The 24,306-nt window shown below is 43.5% G+C and overlaps 1 protein-coding gene across 3 annotated transcripts in view; it reads right to left on the minus strand.

The window, feature by feature from the left end:
- Sox102f (transcription factor Sox102F) overlaps nucleotides 1-21,817 on the minus strand; it is a 157,565-nt gene extending 135,748 nt beyond the window's left edge. For 2 of the 3 annotated variants that reach the window (XM_071703184.1, XM_071703180.1), the window contains exons 1-2: nucleotides 21,779-21,817; nucleotides 21,275-21,319 (exon numbers count right to left, since the gene is read on the minus strand). In XM_071703184.1, coding sequence (XP_071559285.1) covers nucleotides 21,275-21,319; nucleotides 21,779-21,802 — 69 coding nt within the window. In that variant the 5' untranslated portion in view covers nucleotides 21,803-21,817. Of the gene's footprint in view, nucleotides 1-1,809; nucleotides 3,424-21,274; nucleotides 21,320-21,778 lie in introns of those variants that run through there. The other variant, XM_071703185.1, reaches the window with a different exon arrangement.
- Nucleotides 21,818-24,306: the final 2,489 nt, after the last annotated feature.

A 24,306-nucleotide genomic window follows, 5' to 3' on the forward strand; every position in this document is an offset into this window, starting at 1 on the left:
GACAAAGAAATATAAGAGCCACGAAGGACGAGACATGAGGGAGAAGGGGGCAGAGAATAAGCTCCAATGAAAAGGGAATCCCTGTAAAATGAAAGTCTGAGCGACGTCGTCGCATTCATTCGATATTTTAATTTCCTGCCGCAAATGCCGCGGTACGGGATCGACTTAATAACTCGATGCAACCACATTGTGCGCGTTGTGTATCCGCGTATCCACAATGAAGGCTAATAACACACGGACTATAGATGACTTCTAGTGACCGTTAGGTCCCGAAGAAATCATAGTTACATTAGGAACATATAATTAAGTGGTTTGATTAATAATTTATTGCGTTAGGATCGTAAAATGTAATCACGCAACAAGAAGATATACGCTTTCTCACACCGGGCTTTATTGCAACAATCCGTAAGATCGTATAATTAACCTAGCCAGCCGTTTGCTCGTTCTAAATATTTCAGTGTCTCGCATTTTCAGATCACTATCAGACATGTTCGGTCGTGGAAAGATAGAAATTTTGCGTAATATGTAACCATAATAATAAATCAATATTAATATTAATATAGCAAAGAATATTAATATAGCAGTTTAAGACACTCAAAATTTTTACGGATTCTTTCAAAGAAGCCACAATAGAAGCCTATACCTAAATAGAGATACTTTTCTGAGAAATGTTGCAATCTCGTTAGGCAGTTCCTTTCCTCTATCAACGATACTGACTCAAGCTCGTTATCGCAAGCAAGAGAAAAATAAATGCATAATCCGAGAAGGTCTAACATGTCGCACTTGGTACCCTATACCCGCCGCAGTTGCAATTTTACAATTGACAACTGTTCCGCACGCGGCAGCTACGGCCACTTCAATTTTTCGTCCGTTTAATTAAAATAAAATAGATAGCGTATAAGACAGGATTCCATATAGGCAGTCTACTAAAACGAGGAACGAATTTCCTTTTTGGAAGAGACGGACGAGCGCGTTTTGTACAACATTCCACGGACACGAGTGCTTAACTGATTACTCCGGTAATGCGGGAGTTTCGACGAATCGGCGAACGCGCCGAAAGATTCCGCGGATTGTCGATCAACATCCGCCACGCGGGATACGTTACATCGCAAACGTGACTGAGCGGCGTAGCGAGAGAACGATTTTTGCTACTTGCAACCGGCACGGCGCGGCGAGAATCAACGAGGCCGCCGCGCCACGCCGTCGTGATCACGTGCGCATGATAACCGAGACTAGTTGGACAATGTTTGCCTCCTTCGTCGGTGTCTACGACGGTGCGCGCCTCTGAGAGATTATCGACATTCGACAATCGAAGGATTTATCGTTCCATTTGCCCACGTATTCGCCTCGAGAATCGCTCATGACGGCGCGAGAAGCCGTGAGAGACGCGAGATCGACCGTATGCGCGGCGTCTGCCGGTTCCGCGAACGTCGCGAGTCGAGATATTCCAACATAATGACTTGAAGATTCCTATTAACGTCTGCGAAAGATTAATCCTGCAGTGACTCCATGTTTATCCACCTTCTACGAAGTGAAATGGTAGCATGTGATGTAGAATTACTATTCGCATGCGGAATCGCGTAATGATTTCTTTCAAGAAGTCGGACTGGAGTATACTGCGATTTGCGCGAATTTGCGCGAATTTACGCGGGATGTGATTACGACGAAGAGATCGCGAGCATGAGAGGACGAAATTTTTCTACGTAAGATGCTTGTAAAGGGACGCAGATTACTCTCAAATAAAAGGTAACAACATTTTTGTGAGAATGTTTTTCGCTACGAGCAGGATGTAAGCTGTGTGCAACTTACCGTCAGTTTCAACTAGCTGCTTCCGCACAAGCGAAACGTCTGTCGTGCGAATTACTCATCATTACGAATACCCGTCCGTATAATCGATTCCTAATAGAACGCACTAAGCTCGCCAAATAGCTGTTTCTTTCCGATGGCACCTGACACGAAGTTTAAGTTCCTGCACTGTCGTCAAGGTATTTCACCCACACTATATGGTTCACGTTTCTGCTTGGCGATCAGAAAGAGATACCTCGCACTAACACGCGCGGTCACAAAAAAGCCGAACAAACCGGACGAATCTTTCACGGTACACTATATATACTCACGCTTAAAACTAATTGAGCAATCATCGCGATCACACAGTATATCGAGTCGGCTCTTCGCGTTTGTATCATTGAAACGACTACAACAAAATCAAGATTGCAAACGATTTGGTTCAATCACTGGTATAAAGGAAACAAGGGAGAAGAAAAAGAGGATTGGATATAAATGGCGATCAGGAACAGAATCACTATAGAAGAAGAAAAGGGAAGATATAGAAGAAAGCTAGTAACGCGTTTTTCATCAAGATAAACAGGCGATTGTCAAAGCCAATGGCATCACAACACAGGCAGTTAACACAAAATTTCAAATAAACCAAAACCAACGTCTCGTCTATGATTAAACAATTTTCTCAGGTTAGATTGTGAGCTACAGCGATGACTCGGGGCTCATCGAATCGGCCCGATCGTGGACCTTTCAGTCCTGCCAAGGGACGCGACGATAACAAGCAGGGCGACAGCACCGATGTGGGATCATGTAAGAGTTTGGCGTTCCAGAACAATTAACCACAAAGTCTAATCGCTTTAATTAAGCGTTTTACCCATCGTCTCCTTCCAACCTATCCTGCCCTTCTCGTCCGTCGAGATTCGGAACCTCCTCCGCTTCCTCCCCGTCATCGGATCCTCTTAATTCTAATCTACTTCTTCTTGATCGATTACATCCGACCGCTGTCGATTAAGAGCCACTCGCAGCTCCAATCTGTAAACCTAAACGTCGACCAACGACAGGCACTTTATATCATGATCATCGTGTGAACTCGGTGGGTACGGACGATGAGCGTTCGATCTAATGATCTTCCTTGACAATCCACTTTCTTGACAATAGATCTATAAATCTCTTGGACGCGAAGTGAAATCCGCTTGCGGATAATCGACGACTCAAATTATGTAATTATTGTTGATAGCAAAATTGCTGACGATTGACGGATACGACGATTTCCCACGTGTTCACACCGTACTGTCCCGTGCGCGCCTTACTGTCAGAGGGCGCGATACCAACATGCACCCCATCATCGTTCGACCCTAGGAATATCCACGTATCGGCCGTGAAGCGACGCAGCGGATCTCTCGCCTCATTCACGCGGTGCGTGCCCGAACGTTTCTTTCGTTTACACCCGGCACCGATACATACACGCGTGATCGACTGACCGGGCTAGATCGAGATGATTTTCGTCTCGATTTCCCTCACGGTACCACATGAGCGCCGACGCGAAATGTTCACGACACACCAGGCGGCGGGAACGGGCGCGAACGAACGGCCACGGACGATGACAATGATAATGATATAACAATAGCGTGCGTTCTCCGCTGGTTCAGATCTTACACTGAAGACCAAGGTACACATATACATGTGTGTCGGCTGGGCCGGCAGGTAGAAGAAGGAGGTAGAGACCGAGAGGTAGGAGGAGGTGGAGTGTGGCTCCGGAGGGAGGGGAGCCCACGCTCTTGTGCACCGGCCGCGCACACAAATGGCATCAGACATACACACGCGGATACACGTGTGCTCTCTCTCTCTCTCTCCCTCTTTATCTCTCTTTCTCGCACACAAGTGCGCGTGCACAATGTACCTACACTCTCGCGCCGCAGCCTCGCGATCGCGAGAGCGGAATCGGGAGAGCATTCTCGCGCGTTTACGCACCTGTATGCGTCGGATGCTGGCCTGGTGTACGGGCCCCTTGCACGTACACTTGCGGCGTGCTGTCTCTCTCGCGTGAGTGCTCTCGTGTACCCCGTTACGTCGCATCGTGTCGCGCGCGCACAGTATGCGTGCGTGCGTGAGCACGTGTGAGAGGGCCGTGTGCCTACACGCGAAGAGACAACGCCATGCCGTGCCACACACAGGTAACCTGTCGTCCTGGGGCCCCTCGCCTCGTCCCGCGAACGCGTCGAGGCACCTCGCTTCACTTACATACGATACGATACGAACGAGCCACAAGGCAGGCAGGTAGCGCACAAAACTAAAGAGACTCGGGAGAGGAGGCGAGACAGTGACGGTGAGAGATCAGGGAGAATGGGATAGAATGAAAGAGATGTGAGGAACCGGCCGGGAGAGAAAGAGAGAGAGAGAGAGAGAGGTATAGAGAGAAAAGAGGGAGCCGGGACTAACCACTGGCGAGGAGGAGGTATGAGAAGAGAGCGACCAGCGAGAGAAGAGAAGACGAAAGAAACAGCCTGCAGTCATGGAGGGGTGTCCGTTGCTGCTTCTGCTACTCCTGATGCTGCTGCCGACGCTGCTGCCGTTGCTGTGTTTAAGCAGCGGATACGCACGCTTTAACGCAGTCGCGCGAGCAATCGTCTCCCTGCCCCTGCCTGTGTTGCCTGCCCGGCCATTGCTACCTTCTTCGGGGATGAAAGTCGTTTAGACCAGGATGACGGATTGTTCGCGGATGATACATATGCTCATTGACCCAGTCTTCGTTTTCTGTACGTAGCAAATGAGGCTTGGTATCTATCTACTACGCTGTCGTACAAGAGGATGATCGAACAAATGAAATAACGTTCAATTGTAATTTCGATTAATCCATTTATGGGACAAAATTATGCAAACATTAACTTTAGATTTATAAATTTTTATATGTTAGATTTCTAAATAAAATTATAAATAACTTTGTAGAAAATATAAATAAATGTTATAATAGATTGTTCGAAGAAAAAGAAATAATTATATATTTATAGTATTAATTTGTCTCCTACGCTGATTTTGCTAGGATTAAGTAAATTACGCGAGCGTATTAATGTTGAAGACAAGGGAAGAAAGGAAGACAGAGAAAAAGAGATGATATAGCTGTAAGAATACCAACGTGGGTAGTATCATGTATATCCAGATCGGCCTATCTGTCCCGCCTCCGCCCACGTACTTCACCTGTCATCTCCTCTTATCTCAGAGAATCCGTTCATCCGTCTTTCGAAACCACTTCTCTCCTTCTCGCTCTTTTTATATTTTATTTTTTCCCCCAATTACTTGATGAACAGCATTTTAAAAGATAGATACTAGGAAATAGATAAAGCCATTGTTAAGAAATTATAATAATAATTATAACGACAATTAAAACTTTTATCTTAATAATCTTAGTGTTTGTCTGATTGGCCTAAGAATATACACGACTTCTTTGAAGTACATAAAATAAAGAAAGATGGAGATAATAATACTTTGTTATTCAGCAAACATTCCTTGACAAGTCCGCGTCGCAGAACAACGTACGTCGACAATAGCACTACCGTTACATAAATCGAATTACCCAACGCCGAAGCATTACACAACTGTGTTTGCGCACGTCGATCGTGCCAAAGTGATTTGTTTGTACGCAATTTAGTACATCTGTGCGCACGGCCTTCGCCGAGCGATTCGTACGGGTTCGCGCATTCAAAGCGTACAGATAAAATGTACGGAAAGTAGCGGAAAGTTCCTCTGAACGATGCTTCTTTCTTTCCCTGGACCGTTGCATCGTTCGCCATTAAGGTGAGTGCGATTTGCATGCGCCTCGCGAAAAGGGAAGAGGAGAAGGGAGGCGAAGGTAGGGAGGAACACGCGGGGCAGGAGGCTTTTGATTTATCGTTTCTACTGCCGCCCTCCTTCGACGTTCCATGCAGCGCGCGATCTGTTGCGCCACGTTGCGTTCCAATTTTGAGTTCCACCGGCGCATAATGAATCGGTATGCAAATCCTCGAATAGGGATCATAACTCATTCGTGCGATATCGTGTTCTCACACGCGGTCAATCGGGCATGCTTCACGGGACGGGACGGGACGGGACACGACATTGCGCGGCGACGCGGGGCGACGCACCGCGACGCGCCTCGATGCTGGCAGACCGAGCGAAGAAGATAAGGGCACCGAAGACTGGCCGCGGCAATTACAAGCGCGTACAGATACACGCGCATGCACGCGCGCGCGCATGCCGCGACGATGTAAAAGACGCGAAGGAAAAATCCCAGTCAAACTGACAGGTGTGAAATATGTGACCGAGACCGTGTAAAAATATCGGCCCACCGTCGTCCCTGTTGAACGTCCACCGCACGGGTGCGAAACCCACTCACGACCGGATTTTCCAGCTGCGCGTTGTCTGCGTTTCTTCTACGTTATGGATTCCCCGTCAATTAGACGAACAGATTTATGTATCGAAGATTAGAGAAATTATCACGTATAAACGTGACACGAAGTGTGTCAAAACATAGAAGCGGTAAACTTCGTGGAATGGAGTTCATAGGTGAATTTATCGATCAATCAATCAATTTTATTATTTGATTAGACCAATTAGCTTTGTCACCAAAAGAGAAAGAAAGATACAAAAAAGAGGATGAAACTTTACTTTACACCTTGTTTGATACAATAGCAAGAATTGCAAGTGGAACATCGTGCAGAAATGGGACGAGTGTACAAACCAGTATCCTTAACGTGTGTGAGAGAGACGACATACGCCGCGGAGGCACTCGTTCCTGCACCGAAGGACACTCCCGGGATAGCACTGCAATAAGATGGAAATACGCCTTGCGTTCGGGGCCGGATTTATCGCGTGCTTCTCGGACATTAACGGCCCAAAGTGTCAAGGGCGACTGAGCTTGTTACAGCGCGGATGCTCCGGCTCTATCAGTCGCCGAACATTGACGGGAACCAGCGAGAAAGAGACGCGGATAGACAGATTGAAAGCAGCAAAGAGAGGACTACGCGGTGATCAGAGGGAGCGATGCAGAGAGATAGACCTGGGTAAGAGAGAGACAGAGAGAGAGAGAGACACACAGAGGTAGAGAGAAAGAGATAGAGAGAGGAGGAGGAGGAGGAGGAAACGGCGAGGCGTAAGGGTTCGTTCGAAAAGCAGGGTACCCGTGTCCATTGACCGTAGGTACGCCAGTGTCGACCGCATCGATAATTCGATAAAGTGTCCTCACATTACCCTATTGATTGCTCCATTGTCCCCGCGACGCTTCTCGGCGATGGCTTCATCGAGGCTTTCAGCCCTTGGTCCGATGCCTCGGTCCCACTTCCTTAGTCTCGCCAGCGACTCGCCTGTGTGCGCGACGTATAACGACCGGGTTCTCTCCTCGCGATTGATTAAACGTAACGGTTCCAAGGTGGACATCATTGTTCGCGCGTGAAATATAGCGCCTCGAAGTAATTTGCGATAATCAGCGAGCGATTAAAATCTATATAAATTTATTTCTGTCCACGATAAATTTACTCACGAACGTTTGGTCACGAACAGCACCCGTAAATCTAAAGAAAAAAAATTTTCGCGTTGGTCTAAGCTACCGAGACCAATGGTGAATTATATTATTGAAAAAAATCAAGTACATGATACGTAATTGGATTATATTGAAATTAATGACTGGCGATAGTGAGCGATCACTTTTTCTCGATGCGCTTATTATGTTGTCCCTCGAACCGCATTTTGGACGTAGATCCGTTGATACCTCGCAGGCGCAGGCCGCTTGCATCTGGTTCCTAAACTTCATATATCAACGGCCACGCGAGCGTACGGTCGGATCTCTCGTGAAATCGGCGATCGATTATACCACGAAAGAAAGGTGGTAAGGGGAAAAGGAGGCGAGGAGAGATCCGGACCTTCACTGCGTGCCTGAATCCTAATTGAATCGTCAGGACGCTCGAGAGTACCGGCCCTCAGGATACCGACTGCTGACATCAAGAATGTGACAGATAATCGGACATCGTGTCCCTTCCAGAAACCCTTAGCGTCGAAACTTCGATCGATCGAAGTCGCGATTTCCATAAATTATCTATCGAAACCATCGCAATGCTCACTACTTCATATGCTTCATCGATAAAATTTATGTTATGGCTAATAATTGAGTATGTTTATACTTTGCGTACATATATTATGCTAAAATAAAGTTATTTATAAATCTACTCTATAAATATATCTTCTTCTTGGGAAAAAAATTGTCAAGATACGCATACTCTTAACAACGTGAATGAATAACGTGCAAACACTGCTGTGCCATCTTTTTTACCAAGTCTCAGCAACATACGGGTATTGACGTGAACAAGTTGATTTTGACATGTGCATAGTAATTAAATTATCCGAAGATTCGACTACCGGTTCTGCGTGCGAGGCGGTGACTCGCGCATCTCTCGGTAATCGTCTGTAGCTATTCGGGAATCTTTTGACACTGGGCTTAGCCGAGGCTCTGTGTAGTCGTAGTGTTCGTACCTGTTCCTGTGGGCGGGACCCGGCATGCCATTCTATTTCAGCCCAGCTTTCATTCATAACTTGGGTTTTTAATAGCTTGCCGCAGTGCCTGTGGCGACGATGTTACTCCCGGTTCCCTCGCCTTCTCTCAGCATTGACCTCTTCAGCGCGCGTGAACCGAAAATCATTCTCTACATTGAACGCTGTCTCTATTTGAGTTAGATCGACACTCGATTACCCTTCATTCCCCGCTATTTGCTGTTGTTAACCCAGCTTCGCATTGCGACATTCTAAATGTTTCGGCGCGCAATAGAGAACATTAATTAACACAGAAATCAAATAAACTTAGCAATTTTTACTACTTTTTATTCTGTTTATGGGATTTAAATGCTTTTATGCATTAGACATTGTAATATTGTTAAAACGTGAAAGACTTGATAATACGGATACCTAGAAAAACGAGACTTCTGTATTGCACGGTATTACATGCATAATATGATATAAATTAACTTCTCTCCCTCCATTATTATAATAATGGAATCAAACATTTTGGTCATTATAATAAAAATTTTTATTGCAAGTATGTGATAATTACTAACATATTTCAAATTAGTATTAAAATATTTTCCGCGTCTTACATAGGAACAAAACAGTGGCAAACAGTAATGAGATCGGGCAATCCCGATAATCTAATAAGTCTATTGAGTTCATAGGTACCTAAATCTCTTATGAAAGAATATTTTAATATGTTCATATTAATATTAAGAAAGGAGAGCAAGGAGCGGATGTGTAATTCCACGGAATATGCTCTCGAATGAAGCTGTCAATGCATCCAGAATGATCGATATGCACGTATCTGTCTACGAGGCAAAATGCGACAACCCACTCGCACATATCCATGTACGGATGGCACGCGGCGAGATCTCGCGATATTGGAGCTCGTATATCAAACTGAATTATTTATTATCTTCTGACTCAATACATTTTCTCGCATTTTCTTCATACGAGATGCAGGATTGTGAACTCGCACCAAGGCATATTGCTTCTAATTATATTATAAATTTACTCGTATTTTTTAGAGTTAGAAAAATTAATATATTTACATGTACTCGTCACAACAGATTGCATCGAAAATAATGAGCATTGCATTGTTTCCTACATTCCGACAATCGTTCATTACGACTTCTTCGTAGAACAACGTTATGTCAACGCTTATCTGATCAGCTTTTGTCATAGATGTGGACAAACGTTTCAACAACAAATCATTCTCACCTCTCGAAAGTGTGGCTCTCGTAAGCTGATTAATCCTATCGGGCGTATCTCCGAAAGAGTCTTACGTGCGTCATGGAAAGCCATGGCACGCACATACTTAGGAACGGTGGAGCTCTTTCGGAGCATCGTCGAGAAGAACGAGAATACTGGGAGAATATCCGAACAAAGAGAAAAGGTAGGCAGAAAGGAGATGCATGGTGATGCAGGAGGAGGGAGGATGAGGCTCGCGAAGGTGAGGGCGACGCCACGAGGCTTATAAATAGACACGCGGATAATCACTCAGGATTTATGGTAACCACGGATTATCAAGTTGTACAAGGGGATATATTTCATATTCGCGACGTTACCTTATTTCAATGGGGGAATACCTGTTCCGCGCGTTACAAACTGCATGAACGTGCATACACGGGGCGACACATGTGTTGCATCGTGAGCGCCCTCGTAGATACTCGAATGTGTATGTACGTACGTATTTACCCGCGTGCTCGCACATCACTAAGCTGACTCGAGGAGGCATCCAGGTGCCCCGTTCTTCTCTTCTCGTTCCATCTTTGCCCGCCCCCCTTTCACCGCTCCCGTCTCAAAATCATTCCCACGTTCAGCGACTACAAAAATGCCCGACCACTTTTCCGAGAGAGCGATCCTCTGACCGATCACCGGCGACATAGTACACCGACTCGATATCCGTTCTCGAGATTAGAACGGGGACTCTTAACGGGCGCGGAGACGTCGTTGGGTGTCGCCCGTCAGAGCTGGAATTTCGAAACCACTCGACCGAAAGGATGAAATTGCAACCCCCCGATAAGGAGACGCGACATCGAGGAAGAAAGAGGCAAGAACTGCTAAGGAGATGCCGTAAAGAATAATATCTATTCTTTAATTTATGTATGAACAAATAATATGTTTGATTCGAATAAACTGTGACAAAAGGATTAAATTAGATTTAATATTTTTGCGAAAAACACAAAGAATAACTCCTTCGAATAAAGCATATCGAGTTCATATGCTATAGTACGTAAAACTTTATATACTTCTTGATTATTTGAAATTGTTCCACATAAATTAAATACAGAATTTAATACTGAAGTTTCTATCATCAATGGATAAAAGCAAGACGGATTAAGTTGTTTTTTTTTTTAACGCTAACCATTTTTAAAGAGAGAACTTAGCTGCAAACATTTCTTTCATTAATGACAATATTGCAATTTCTTTAAAGTATGGTTGAAGAAACATATACCGCGAAAAAAATCGCCGGTAGATAACGCAATCTCGATAATCACCGCAATCCGTCAATGAGAAAAGCAAGCAGAGTGACTCACAACTTTGTTCATCTTCCGATTGCCTTCACGCTTGCCATGACCTCCCTTCCACTTTTCACCCGAGTGACGCTTCCGATGAGCCTATCTCTTCCGTTATTAGCCATCGGTGGAATCACGAGTTATGGTAGACAATGAGTTCATCGGTTCCGGATGAAGGTGCGCCGTGCAGCTTCGATAAATGGAGAGACCTGTCCGCGGCGATCGCCGGCTTGGCTCCTCGTCGGCCCGTACGTCGTTCGCGGCAATTACTGCCGGCCGAGCCCCGCGCGAGAGAGAAAGAGAGGAGCGTGCACACGAGTGTACGAGACTTTAAACGCGAGTCAACACTGTCGGCGAGCCGACAGAGGCATCGCGTGTACGGCAGATAGTATCGCCGAGATGTAACAATAGAGCCGAGAGACCGCCTACCCTCCCGCCCCGCCGCGATTCCTCACTCCTGCCTCTCTTTCTCTCTCTTCACGAAATATTCCCACAGTCCAACCTCACACATGCCGGATTAACGCACCCACTGGGCTTCCCATTGTCAACGCACGTAACCCATACACACGCATACGTGGACGTATGTCGACCGCACGGCTTTACACAATGCCCCAATATTCCTCAATCTAAAATGGCCCGGCGTCTTTTTACACGATTGTTAAGACCAGCTTCCATTATGCAGCGAGCCCTTGGACCCTCGGATCGGATTGCTCCGATTTTCACTATCAGCTACGATCGTACCATCACTAGACGTACGTGTCGCGGCGTTATTGTTCACCGCCGAGATCCGCGTCGTCGTTTGATCGTAGCTGCACTTCGTGACAACCTCTCGGGTTACATTAGTCGCAAGTTAAAATTAATGCAAGTTCTATTCAATTACATTTAGATATGATATGAGGAAAAGATTATCCTAACTGACACTTAAATTGAAAAGCCTTTTAACTAGCACCGTTACGTGGTCCGACTCGCTGTAAGTGTAAGCACAGCGTTAAGGCACGACCCTCGACTTGCAGGTCGTACATGACGTGACTTATTTAAACATATTGTGTTCGGAAGAATCCGCAACGTAACAACTTTCATCGAAAGTGTAACCGCTCACGACATGCGTTTATATCGACTCACGTAAAACACGCGGATGAATATACTATAAACTATAATCATTTTCGAAGAAGCCTTTTCGTGTGTATTCAATAAAATCATTTATACATATTATATTCATGTCAATCTTTAAAGTGGGCAGACAGGAAATAACTATATAGAATACCACCAAGAAGAGGATATAGCATGCGAGATGAACTAAAGAGCGGCACTTAAGAACTGGAGGTTTAATTATCTCCCTCTTGACTATTGTCATAATTCTTGGAACGCGCAGAGACAATTATAAGTAACATTTAACAAAGCTTTCCAGAAATATATCAGTAGATAAAAATGTTGAGAGAATAATTAATAATTGTATTACTGTAATTTGATTTATAAAAAATTAACTTCTCTCTATCTATCTATCTACATTTATTTCTCTTTTCTTCTATCAATCAGAAAGCTATATAGATCCATCTTTGGATTCTATTGGATTATTAATGATTGAGAGCTTTCATGATTTAATGGAAAGTCAATATTCTCGGATTTATCAGCAACGTTTTATTTTTATCGAAGGTGGCTATTAATCGAGCAATAATCCGATGCCGCGTAAAAGCTTCTATCACTACATACGCTTCAGATTACGTTCATTCCTGTTCAGCCGATTTGCCGGAAAATCCTGCGTGCACGTTCTTTAAGTATGTACGTTTCTTTTGCAGCATTTCGTAATGGATAACTGTCAATCGTTGCGATTTTAATGGTAGGATCGATATAATTTACGTGAATCAAGTATAATTGCCACAATGATACCAATACATAATGATTGCTGTAGAACATACGTGGGATTCCTTGACATTCGTTCGTAAACCAATTCAGATATTTAATTTTTCATGTAAAAAAACACTTTATATATATATATCTCTTAATTTTTTTACGTGATCAACAGATAACAAAATACGCATTACGAAACATTTTATTTGTAAACGCGAAGATGTTTTAAAAAAAAAACCATGATTTTAATCAATTAAAATGTTATGTCTTATTTTACCTGATATTTTTTTATTTATTATTATATATACAAAGTACAAAAACTGACGAGAGTGCAACTACTGATTTATTTTATAGCTCGATATTAGTGGCGACTCACAAGAATTCATGGCGAGAGCAAATCTCAGCCGCTGCTCATAATTATATCACCGCCGTTTTAACTTTTAATGTCGAAAGCAGCGAGCCTGCAATGGTTAATGATCCCTCGCAGCGGTGGGAAAACATTAATGTCGAAAGTACTTGAGAAGTAATTGATCAAAGGGAAGTTATTAACGGCGTCAAGCAGAATTGTAGACATAACGCCAAGTACATTTAAAGAATCACATAGTTAAATATGCTATACTTTCATGGCAATATTAGATAGTGATTCCTAGGATAAAAAAATATAAACTAATGAAATTAATTAAATAAATTTCCTGTTTATGTGTGTGCCTATTTTACAATTACGCTTTGTAAAATAATTTTACGTGTGAGTAGAATCTCTTAAAACCATTCCTGTTATTTGTCCTTAAATATAATAATTAATAATGGCCATTACTACCAAAGTGTGTAACTGGAGAAAGCTCTATCAGTCATATGTGAGAAGCAGCATCCTCGAGGCCCGAATTAGGACCGGTTCCCTAAGAGAATGACACGCGAATAAGACAATTTACGCACACGCGAGAGTGCAAGATGGATAATGCCGTGCCGCTTTACGACGACATGCGTACCAAGTGACCGGCCGTGTTCGGCGTTTCGCGAACAAATCGGAAAGCGTCATGCTGGCACCCGAGTTCTCCGACGAGCAGGATCGAAGAAGGGACGCGGGCAGCATCAGCCGCTGTTGAAGAGAAGAAGAAGAAGAAGAAGAAGAAGAAAAAGCAGAAGAGGCTGAAAGCATTGTTCCGTTCCTTGCGCCTTTCTCCGCGTTCCCCCGCGCTTTTTTCTGTTCCCCCCACATTTCATACCGGTGCACCATGCGGTACTACCTCCCCAAAGCCACCTCAAACGCACCGGCCCGTGCTCAGGTGTGCTCCATTGTTAGCCGCCCTATATCGCGTACCACGGTCTCGCGTTTTGCCCTCTTTATTATGTGTTTGGCCATTATAACCGGGGAGAAGAAAGGGCAAAGAGAAAGGGAGAGCAGGAGAGAGCATAGAACGCGGACATACACGCATGAATACACGAAAGCGGTGGTCGAAGGATCAAGTGGCATTGTAATCTCTTCAGACACAATGTTGTCCGTTCATGTTGGCGCAATCCCGTGCAATCTTGCGATACCCAAATTGCGGGTTTTCGATGCGAGAATTATTCATGTTACAACGATACGACATATGCCCATGATAATTACATTGTCATCGAATTTAACTACGCTATTTGATCATTAAAGGATTATTTATTTCTGGTTTCTTATTATTTTTCTTTTTTTATTCCTAAATATAATATTTCCTAAAACCTCCTCTCTTTCTCTCTCCAATAGTAGCCTTACCATTAAATTAGCATTAATAGATACGCATGGGAAAGAAAAATAAATATTGATTTGATGAAGTAGACAGCAGTCTGTACGTTTGTAAATGAAAACTTATGTACCTCCAACTTTAGTATGAACGAACAAGATGAAATACCGTAAACTGAAATTTCTTTGCTGAAAGAAGATCAGAAATTTTTCTCGTTGCTTTTGAACCACGAGCGATGAGTAAACTGGGCAAAGAGACGGGTTTCATTTTTGCATGCTGAAACGCTTACATAATATCCGCCGCAATACGCGACGCGTTTTGTTGCTCGATTTGCGGAAGCGTTGCAGCGATAAGTACACGAAGCAGGACTCTTTATTACCACGGACGCAAGCACGTGGGATACGCGCTTTTTTCAACAAACACGCGATTTCCCTCGGTTTCCAGTACTCGGCAGAATACTCGCGGCGCGAGAAACGGGAGAGAGGGAGGAAGAGAAGAGCCTTACGAGCTAAAGGGATTTACGCGATGCTCGGCGTGACCTTAAGGTCGCAGCGTCGAAAAATTGCTAAATTATTTAAGACTCCCCTAGCCACGTCGGTGCTTGTTGCCGGATGATTTATTTCGACTATCATGATGCATAGCCCCGGTATCCAATATTGTAATACGTTTTGCATACGTGCACGTATCATTGTCGACGGTCGTAGCCCGGCGATTGAAACACTACCCGGGCTATATCTCAACAAGTTGGTCGGGCGTTATGAATACCGGCTCCGCGCGGCATTATGTTCCCGGTGGTAGAACAAGTCAGGTTCAGAGGAAAGGGTGCGCGGGAAGAAGATACTTGCTCGTGATCGTTGGATCAGAATCCCGTGTTATTGCACTCGATGACGAGGCAAACAGGTGTACCAAGCCCGATATTCCCCTCTCAGCGTACGTGTCCGTCATTCGTAGTGCATGTCACCGGGACGAGAAAGTGCGGATGATTTTTCTTGTATCGGCTATAATTTGCTCGTGACGATCCGCGGGTATCGTAAGGGACGATCGGTCGGGTTTATGAAGCGGCCGAGCGAGCGCATATTACCGTGGCAAATCGGGTGCAAACATTTCACGTTATTAATTGCCGTTTTACGAGAGTGGCTCGACGATATCGACGGCACGTACCGAGAAATCTGCCCTGGGCGCAATTAAATGGGTTCAGTATTAATTAACATTAAAATACGCTCTAATAATTAATATTAATTACTATGGTCCTAGGGCTACCATAAATGTTTTAACTGAAACGAGTTTCGCCTATTATCTTCTGTTCGACATTATCCTGCGGCATGCATATGATTACACGAATAAACGACTAATATCATATACGTTATAAATGTATTTAATATATATTTTTTTAAATTAAATGTAAGTTTCTTTTGTTATGTATTTTTCCTCATTCTCAAAGTCTTATTTGTAAAAATTCATTAATTTTCTGTATTTACAAAGCTAAAAACTAATGTGTTAAAAAATAATGTATTTAAATATTTAGTTATGGAAAAAAAATTAAATATTCTTCTTGCGTCGTATATCAACGTCAAACTTTTCGATTCGTAGCATGCGCAGAATAAGATGTCGATTCCGTTCTTTCGCGCGACTTCGCATTAAGTAACGCTCCGATCGCGCATTAATGATAACCTTCGATAAATCTGACTACTAAAGCACTTGACACATATCTTCTTATCCGCCTACCTCATAATAAATAAGAATCGTTCGTCGCAATGAATTACGCGCGCGTATTTCGCGTGGTTGGTGGTTTTTTTCGTTTGTTATTCGAGAAAGTTCACGACGCGAGATGCGTGCGAAGCCGCACGAGGCACCCACACGATCGTTATCGTACGATTAATATGTTAATCGCGGCAGCAATGTCACATTAGTCACGATCACGAGCGAATCGTCCGCGCTTAACAGGACGTTTGACGCTCCCGTGCACGCTGGTAAGAACGTCGAATCCGCGACAGCTTTTTTCATTTAACGTCGTGCAAATCGTCTTCGATGTCGCGTGCGCGAAGAGAGCGTATGACTCATTTTCCGCGAGCGCTTCTCATAGATGAATGTCAAGTGGCGTGTATTTACCTTAACTCCCATTAAGAATCACCTGCACGCTGTCGAAGTTGCTATCTTGCATGACTGTATTTTGCGGAAGAACAAGATTTTAGATCGAGATTAGATACATTCGATAAATCGAATGCAACGCTACTTTCGCTCGAGATCCGTTTACCGGATTTAGTTCCAAGAAGTGTAAATAATTAAATCTATTTCGCATCTTAGATCACTAATCTCAGACTACTAATAATACCTTAACCAACCATCTCGATCACGCGACAAAATAACGAGAAAGCGTACTTCAATTGAAATGTTCTTATATTACTAATTGTGAATCGTGCAGCGATGTTTAATTTTTTAACTTCCTGAAGGAAAATTTTAAAATAACCTATCGATACGCCTTTTGAATTTTCTAATGTCTACATCTTTCCTTACATGATGTATTCTCTATATGATTATCTGAAAACGGAATTCACATTGAAGTACATCAATAATAATCTACCTGTCAGAGGAGGACTTTCTTATCAATTACTGCTAATAATAAGTGTACGCTGTCACTGGTAGCGCAAGACAGAATTGAATTACTTATTTAATTGAGTGACAAACTAGAAATAGACCGAATCGTCAGCGTTACCCTTCTATTCGGAATTATTGGCGCGATGTAAAGTGTGTGTGAGAAATCGGCGATCCTTCTTCGTTAATCAGCAATTACCTCGCAACCATTTAAATCGCCTCGCTGACGCGCAGACACCTCTCACGTATGAGCATCCGTCCGCACAATTCGCCGACGAGCAATTTACGGAGGCCGGGCCGTCCGTAAATTTACTTTCTTCTGCTATCGCGGCACGCAATTACGCGCCATCCATTTCGCCTGTCGCCCCGTCATCGAGCCTCTAACGCGTATCTCCTTAAAAGCGACTCCCGCGTGATTCGACCGTCGTCGACACGCTCGCTCGTTCGCTCGCTCGTTCGTTCGCTCGTTCGTTCGCTCGTTCGTTCAAGGAGCAAGACGATTAGTAATTCAGATCGACACGGAGAGTAAGACGTTACGCGACCAGAGCAATTACGGTCGCCGCCATCGTCGCGACTTCTGAGGAGTACCGCGCGAGATTTTTTTTCCCGCGACACCACGTTGGTCTAGGAAACCCGATAATTGTCGCTCGCGATCGCGCGGCGGGACTAAATTCAGCCGAGGATTCACCATAACGCAAAGTTAATTAGCCGCGCGGAATCTAAAGCATCCCGGCCTGAGAGCACACGGGACACGCTAGCGCGCACGTGTGTGCCGTCCTTGTGAGGCCAAATACGTGGTGGTGACATCCACTTGGCGCCAGTCCGCTCGTTCTCCACCGGACCATCCCAACCGGTGACGTGTAAAGCACGTTTTCAGAGTAACTAGGTACAGGTACACGTATCTCGGCGGATAATGTATCTGGGGTAAAGGTATAGCTAAAGATATAGGGTTTTTTGAGAAACGCGACTATAAATAGGCGCAGTTGCACGCGAGTATTCAGATACGGCGCTGCAACACGATGCGATTCAACCGTGTGTATACTTTGTTGCACGAGTAACACATAAATGACCGCGAAAATGAGCCCGAGGATTTTAATACGATTTTAATGCAGAAACACGATGTGGATCGTACATTTTTTTGTCGAAGGAAATGGCTGCCTTAAGCTACTGTATGAATACATTTCTCTGCAAATATACGGTCATAAATTAAAAGAAAAAATTCAACATCCATATATATATATATATATATTACATTATTCTTCTGGAAAAAAAATGTAAATATTCTTGAAAGTACCTACTTATCACATTATTCGCTTAAAAAATCAAAACAAACGATGTAACATAAAGATACGATTTCAATAATCGCAAAAACAAGATAATATTCTTATATTCTCTATTATGTTGCGATACGAAACTTTACGGTTTTATCAGTAATTATATATTCTTGAGTATTTTATATCTTGTCAGAGTTAAAGAAAGTCAAGAAGAATCTGCGAGTGCCTGTTCGAAACTACACTTCTTGCAAGCGTAGCGCACGACGAGCAGTTGGGAAAGGACTTGGCAAAACTGCGTGGTAATATACGATCCTAAGGTCTCTCGACCGAGTGCGTCTGGCGTTTATCTCTTTCCGATACGGAAGTCTAACCGGAGGAATTAATTGCCTGCCGTGGCACCTTACCACAGGGTCCGAGCGTCTCCATGCAATATCTGTTCTCCGCCGTCTCCGCGGAGCCATTAGCCGGGCGCATACTTTACGCGGGAAAGCACGTAAGAACCGTGAGCACAACGTAAGCCCGTCGACCGGGCAAAACCTCATTTCACCGCTTCCACCTGGACGTTGTCGCGGAATGGAGATCGTTAACGAAACGCAGCAAGAGTTGCGTACGCGTTGAGACTGCGTTGAGCTCGCGTAACGACCGGTATCTCGTTAGAATCTTCTTAACTACTTTCGAACTTGGTCAGCGTTACTGAAAACCAGAGCGAACACGCGTTTTGAAGAGGATCAGCCACATCCGTAATCACGATGCTGGCGCTGGAACGTTGCTGAGCGACCTTGAAGAATTGTCGTGACTTTCGTGTTTAATATTTTACGCTTAAAATAACGTATATATGAAAAGGATTGTCCAAGTAAAAGCCTGTAATATTTCTACGTGGGTATTTATGTAGGTATTTCTGGACAAAATTATAATGCGGTCTCGATCACATTTGCATCAGCCCAGTTCAATATCCCGGATCGCGACGTTCCTGCCGTAACGCTGTCGAGGCGAAATTGCTTCTTGTGAGACGCCTACGCGGGAGAAGAAGCGATGCGTTCGGTAGCGAAGCTCGTCGCGTGAAAGTGAAGCAAGTGGGCGAGCAGAGCGAAAAATTTCACAGGGGCGGGGGGGCAACGGGAACACCTCTGCCGAGTGCCGTGTGTGTGCGTAGAGAGAAGGATTCTTTACACACACCGCGAGCCGCGGGCATTAATTTACACTGCGCGAACGAAGCAGGAATCGGGGCGTTATTAAGTCGGAGAACGGAGAATCGCGCGTCCAATGTATGCATATCGAATGCGAAGCGTGAGAATTCGTCTCGCGGAGACCGGCACGGAAGAGATCGTTCAGGATCAACGAGGCGCTGTGTTTCAGCGCCTCGTTCTCTCTTTCTCTTTCTCTTTCTCTCTACGCGTGGTGTCCGCGCTGCGCTCCGCTTCGCGGTGTGACGAGACAATCGGGAAAAGAATAGCACGTAGCCGCGGTACGATTGAACTTTCACTTCGACGCTGCGATTCGATTGTAAATATACGCGGCGAGAAGAAATCCGCGAGTCGGCAAAGTGCAGACCAGAAGTGCAGGATAGATAACCTCGACGGCGGGGATATAACGCGCCGTTGTTTATCGGCCGTTTCGTTTCCCGTTTCATTCTTCCTGGGGGGATCAGCTCGAGGATCGTGGAAACTGCGAGTGATATATGTCGGGTTGCACGGAGAACGACGCTGCTTTGCGCCAACAAGGTATAAGATACTTCGTGACACTAGGGGGCGAATGTGCATGTGTCGAGCGATGACAGTGTTTGTGAAATTACATGGTATATTGCATTTTGTTGAGTGGCAAACGTAAGACGCAAGCGATAAGCTGGACCAAGAAAGCGGTTCCGCGGCTCAAGCCAGATACTCGATGATCCTGTCATCGATTGGAGATATCGTTTCTTGCGTAATAATGATGCAGATGATTCTTGCATCGAACATACATTGTATGTATATTTTGTTAAATAAAAAAACGAAAGAGAGAGAGGAAAGTATCGTGTAATTAAATCGTTTAAACAGTGCTATAACTAAAACTATTCCATGGCACTATCAATGACCAAGGATATTATCTTGTGCAATAATGATGTCGGCCGATTTAAGTTCAAGTATTTGCACTTTACAGAGTTCGTATTTATGTCCTAGTACGTTAATTAAATCATCTCTTTGAATAAGTCTATGCAATCAAATAAAATTACCGTCACCGGATCGACATTTGCGTGTTGCAGGACATTTATAGCTAACGATAAAAAAAAGGATTGCTTAATCGATGGGGTTGTTTTTACAAATCGGCGAATGTTGCCCGAGATAAGAGAACGAGTATAATATCGAGAGAAAGCTTTACATACTGCGAGTTTAGCTTTTATATGAATTCTGGAATCGTAACTCGTTCGACGAGACGAAAACCGATTGGACCACTAGCCATTCGCGCGCTGATTATTTGCCAATCGATCGCAATGAATTTTGACGAATTCGTTATTCATGCAAATTACATTTGTTTCACTTAATCCCGCAGCACGCTAATTAAGTTCAATCGAATGCGCGTACTCATGGTTTATCATCCGTAGCGTTGCTCCCACAAATAGCCTCAATGTAATTTAGCAGCAAGACAAAAACTTTGGATATAAAATTCCACAACAAAATGAGCTAATGGAAACTTATGCATCTTTACGGCACATATAGTAGGTATGCTTATAATACTTACTTTGATATATTTTTTATTTTTAGAGAATTTGACATTATGAAAGAAATCAATCTATTTGGACTGTAAAAGAGATTATTTACTCTATTGAATGATGTATAATAAAGTATTATATTATATTTCTCACTAGATTTCGAATTTACTTTAATTTTTTTAAATATTTGTCACATTATCTCCTTGATACATTTTTAACTTGTATTCGTATTTAAATAGAGAAATATATACAGAGAAATATATACATACACGGTACAATTATCACGAGACGATTCTCATAGCCTCTTACATTAAAATAAAAAATAATTAGACTCACCAACCCATGCGATGCGCAACAGCGGAATTGTATATCTGCATTAACCTGTAGCATAAAAACATCCACATTATAAACTCCAAAATAATTAGTATTTCTAAAAATTATCTTGCGTAGGTTGAATTTTTCGTGTGTCTGTCTCTTTTAAACAGATATTTCATAAAATAATTATATAATTTCCGAGAAAAGTCCTCTCATTAAGTGTAACAATTTTCGTTAAAATCTGATAAAAGTAAAAATGTATAATATATTTACAATAAAACGTTTATAAACCTAAAACATCTTGAAATTATTCTATTTATATACTCATATATTCATGAATTTAATAATATCAATATATTTTATCAAATATCTTGCAAAAGAGAAAGAGAAAGAGAGAATTATTTGAAAATACTCAAAATAAAGCAAGACAATGACGAGTGGAAATCGCCATATGATTTTGACGAGGACAAACGATTAACACCGCAAATAACAAATAAGTATAGTAATTAAATAATCAATGCTCACCCAAGGGTTGCTCCGCCGATGCATGATGCCTCCCCGGGCCTCCGCCTCCTCTCTTTTTGCGTCGTGACTTCTTTATGGCACTCACAGTTCACACTACATCTCGTACAGTCGGTACACGCCACCCTACACTACATTTACACAATATTTACGGAAAACTTGGTTAAGCACGATCGCGCACACCGATCACGGCGACCACCAAAATACGATACCTGCGTGGCACCTGACACGGGCGCTCCCGAGACACGACGATGTAAATCACACGCGACGCGCACTTTACCGTATCGCGAGAGAAGACAAGACGCGAAAAAAGGCGCGATTATATCGAGATTACCGAGCCGCGAGGCGTACGATATCCGCGTCGTTTCGCAACTCAACGCGACAGATGTATCTAACATGGCGGCGCGAATTCGTAAATCTGTGATCAACTTCAGCGCTAAAGTCAAGTGTCGGTTGACGGCAGTGACGGCGCGGCGCGACGGTATTAAGGCAGTCGCACACAAAATGCATAGCTAAGCAATAGGCATAAGACCGCTAAACTAGGTAATGAGCATCCAGCATAAAGTCGCCATATTGATTTACATAAGATGTTCATTGGTCCAGCGGTCTTGTGCTTTGCTTATGCAGCCTTTGCAATTTTGTGTGTGATAGCCCTTACACCTATTGCTCCTAACTGCATTTTCATGTACTCTCGCACTTCGGATAATGAGGCAATGAGCTATACGAGCGCCTTTTATGGTTATGTTGCATTATATAACCTAAGCGGAAAAATATACGAGTTAAAATTAAAGGCAAATGCACGCGAATTAATCACTACTTGCCAATTGAACGCGTCGCGACGCCACTCGACTGTAAGTCGATCCCGTCTCGTGCGCGCGACGTTTCGTTAATGATCGAGAAGCTTAAAAAATAATGCAGAAAACTTCAGCCTGACGCCGCGCCGCGCCGTACGACTCGAGCCAAGCCGATAGCTAATTAAGATTTAAGGCTAGGAACTGTTCGGAAATATGTAATCGAGATTTCAGTGTTACATTATGAGCAATGCATATCGCCGAGCGCATAAATTGTGCGAAATATACGTGCCGTTAATAAATAATCGATATGTATCACGGTTTTCCATTACTTGAATTACGGATGTCTACTTCAAATTAATAAATCACGCGAAATATATGTCCCGATAAATAGCCGCCGGTTTGACACGCTTATGAATCGTTAATCGCGGGAGTTAAGTAATCGCCCGGGTTTACCAATTATTACTAATCGTTCATACGGAATGATCGCGCTTTCTCCCAGCACTCATCGCTGTCCCGTCTCGAGGAATAATGACGTTGTATAGCCGGAGTAAGCCGAGCGCCTCGTGCCGTGCCAGCCCGTTCGAGCGTCGCCGAGAGAATAACAACACGGCCGTTACGGCCGGGCGGCGCGCCCCGCGCGCCCCGCGCGCCGCGCCGCCCGCGGCCCGTGGCGGCCGCCTGTACACAATAGAGCGCGCGGTTGCGACAAAAACAACCCGCGCGCCGAGCCGTCGTTTTTGTCGATATCTCGTAACCGCTACGAAATACGCGATGAAAAGTAAACTGTACACTTTTTGATTTGATGTAAAGGAGTATTTTATTATTTGCATATCAAATCAGTTTCGATGGACGCATTACTCGCGCGTATATTTTGCTAGCCTCTTTTCCACGACATTTTAATACTCAATGTTGAATACTTGATAACTAATTTCACGAATTAAAATTCTTTCGAAGTATGCTGGACCTAAAATTAAATTTCAAAAGGAGAGTGCTGAAAACTGCGGATACATCGAGCCTATTATATTAAAATTTCATTATTCTTGTAAGAACTAGGATAACTGATTGCAAATTTAATCAAATTTCCTTCCAGCCGTGATTTCATGTTACACCGTTATTCGTACGGCAGTGTGAATTATAAATGTTTCAGTTTCTATTAAGATTTCAAACAGGCAACATTAATGCAAACGTAATATTCTCTACACGGTGCCCCTATAGCTTACAAAAAATGCTATCTCTTCGCAACTCATTTTGTTAGTCTTATTAGCGTCGTCTGGAGGTAACAATTTTATTATCGCTCGCTTTAGTGTTTCACAAAGTACAAAGAAAATATCGACAAATATATTACGAGTATCAATTCTTCAACTAGCTTTCAATAGCGTATAGCGATTTTATTACTTTTTTTTACTAATCCAGCTTTTGTTAGATAATTTTTCTATAAGAATCATTACCTAATTAAAGCGCCGTATCATTCAGTGACATAAAAAATTAAATATCTTTGCGCAGCATTATCCACTCTGTAAATATTTGAATTAAATATGTTAATGTGTTAACGCACTTTTATAAATATCTCGACGTCTGATAACGTTACATCTAAACGCGAAATCAGGGAGGAAGAAAATTTACGTTACATACGTTTAAATATAACATTTGAGCAGTACAAACGTCGCGGGCGCCGTTTCTGAGAAGTCGCATTGATTTTTCCCATTCCTCGTCTTCGTGGGCGCAGAAAAATGGAGC

This window comes from Temnothorax nylanderi, unplaced genomic scaffold (assembly GCF_030848795.1).
Source record: "Temnothorax nylanderi isolate EJ_2023f unplaced genomic scaffold, tnyl_v1.0 TNYL_tig0034_pilon, whole genome shotgun sequence".
NCBI lineage: Eukaryota > Metazoa > Arthropoda > Insecta > Hymenoptera > Formicidae > Temnothorax > Temnothorax nylanderi.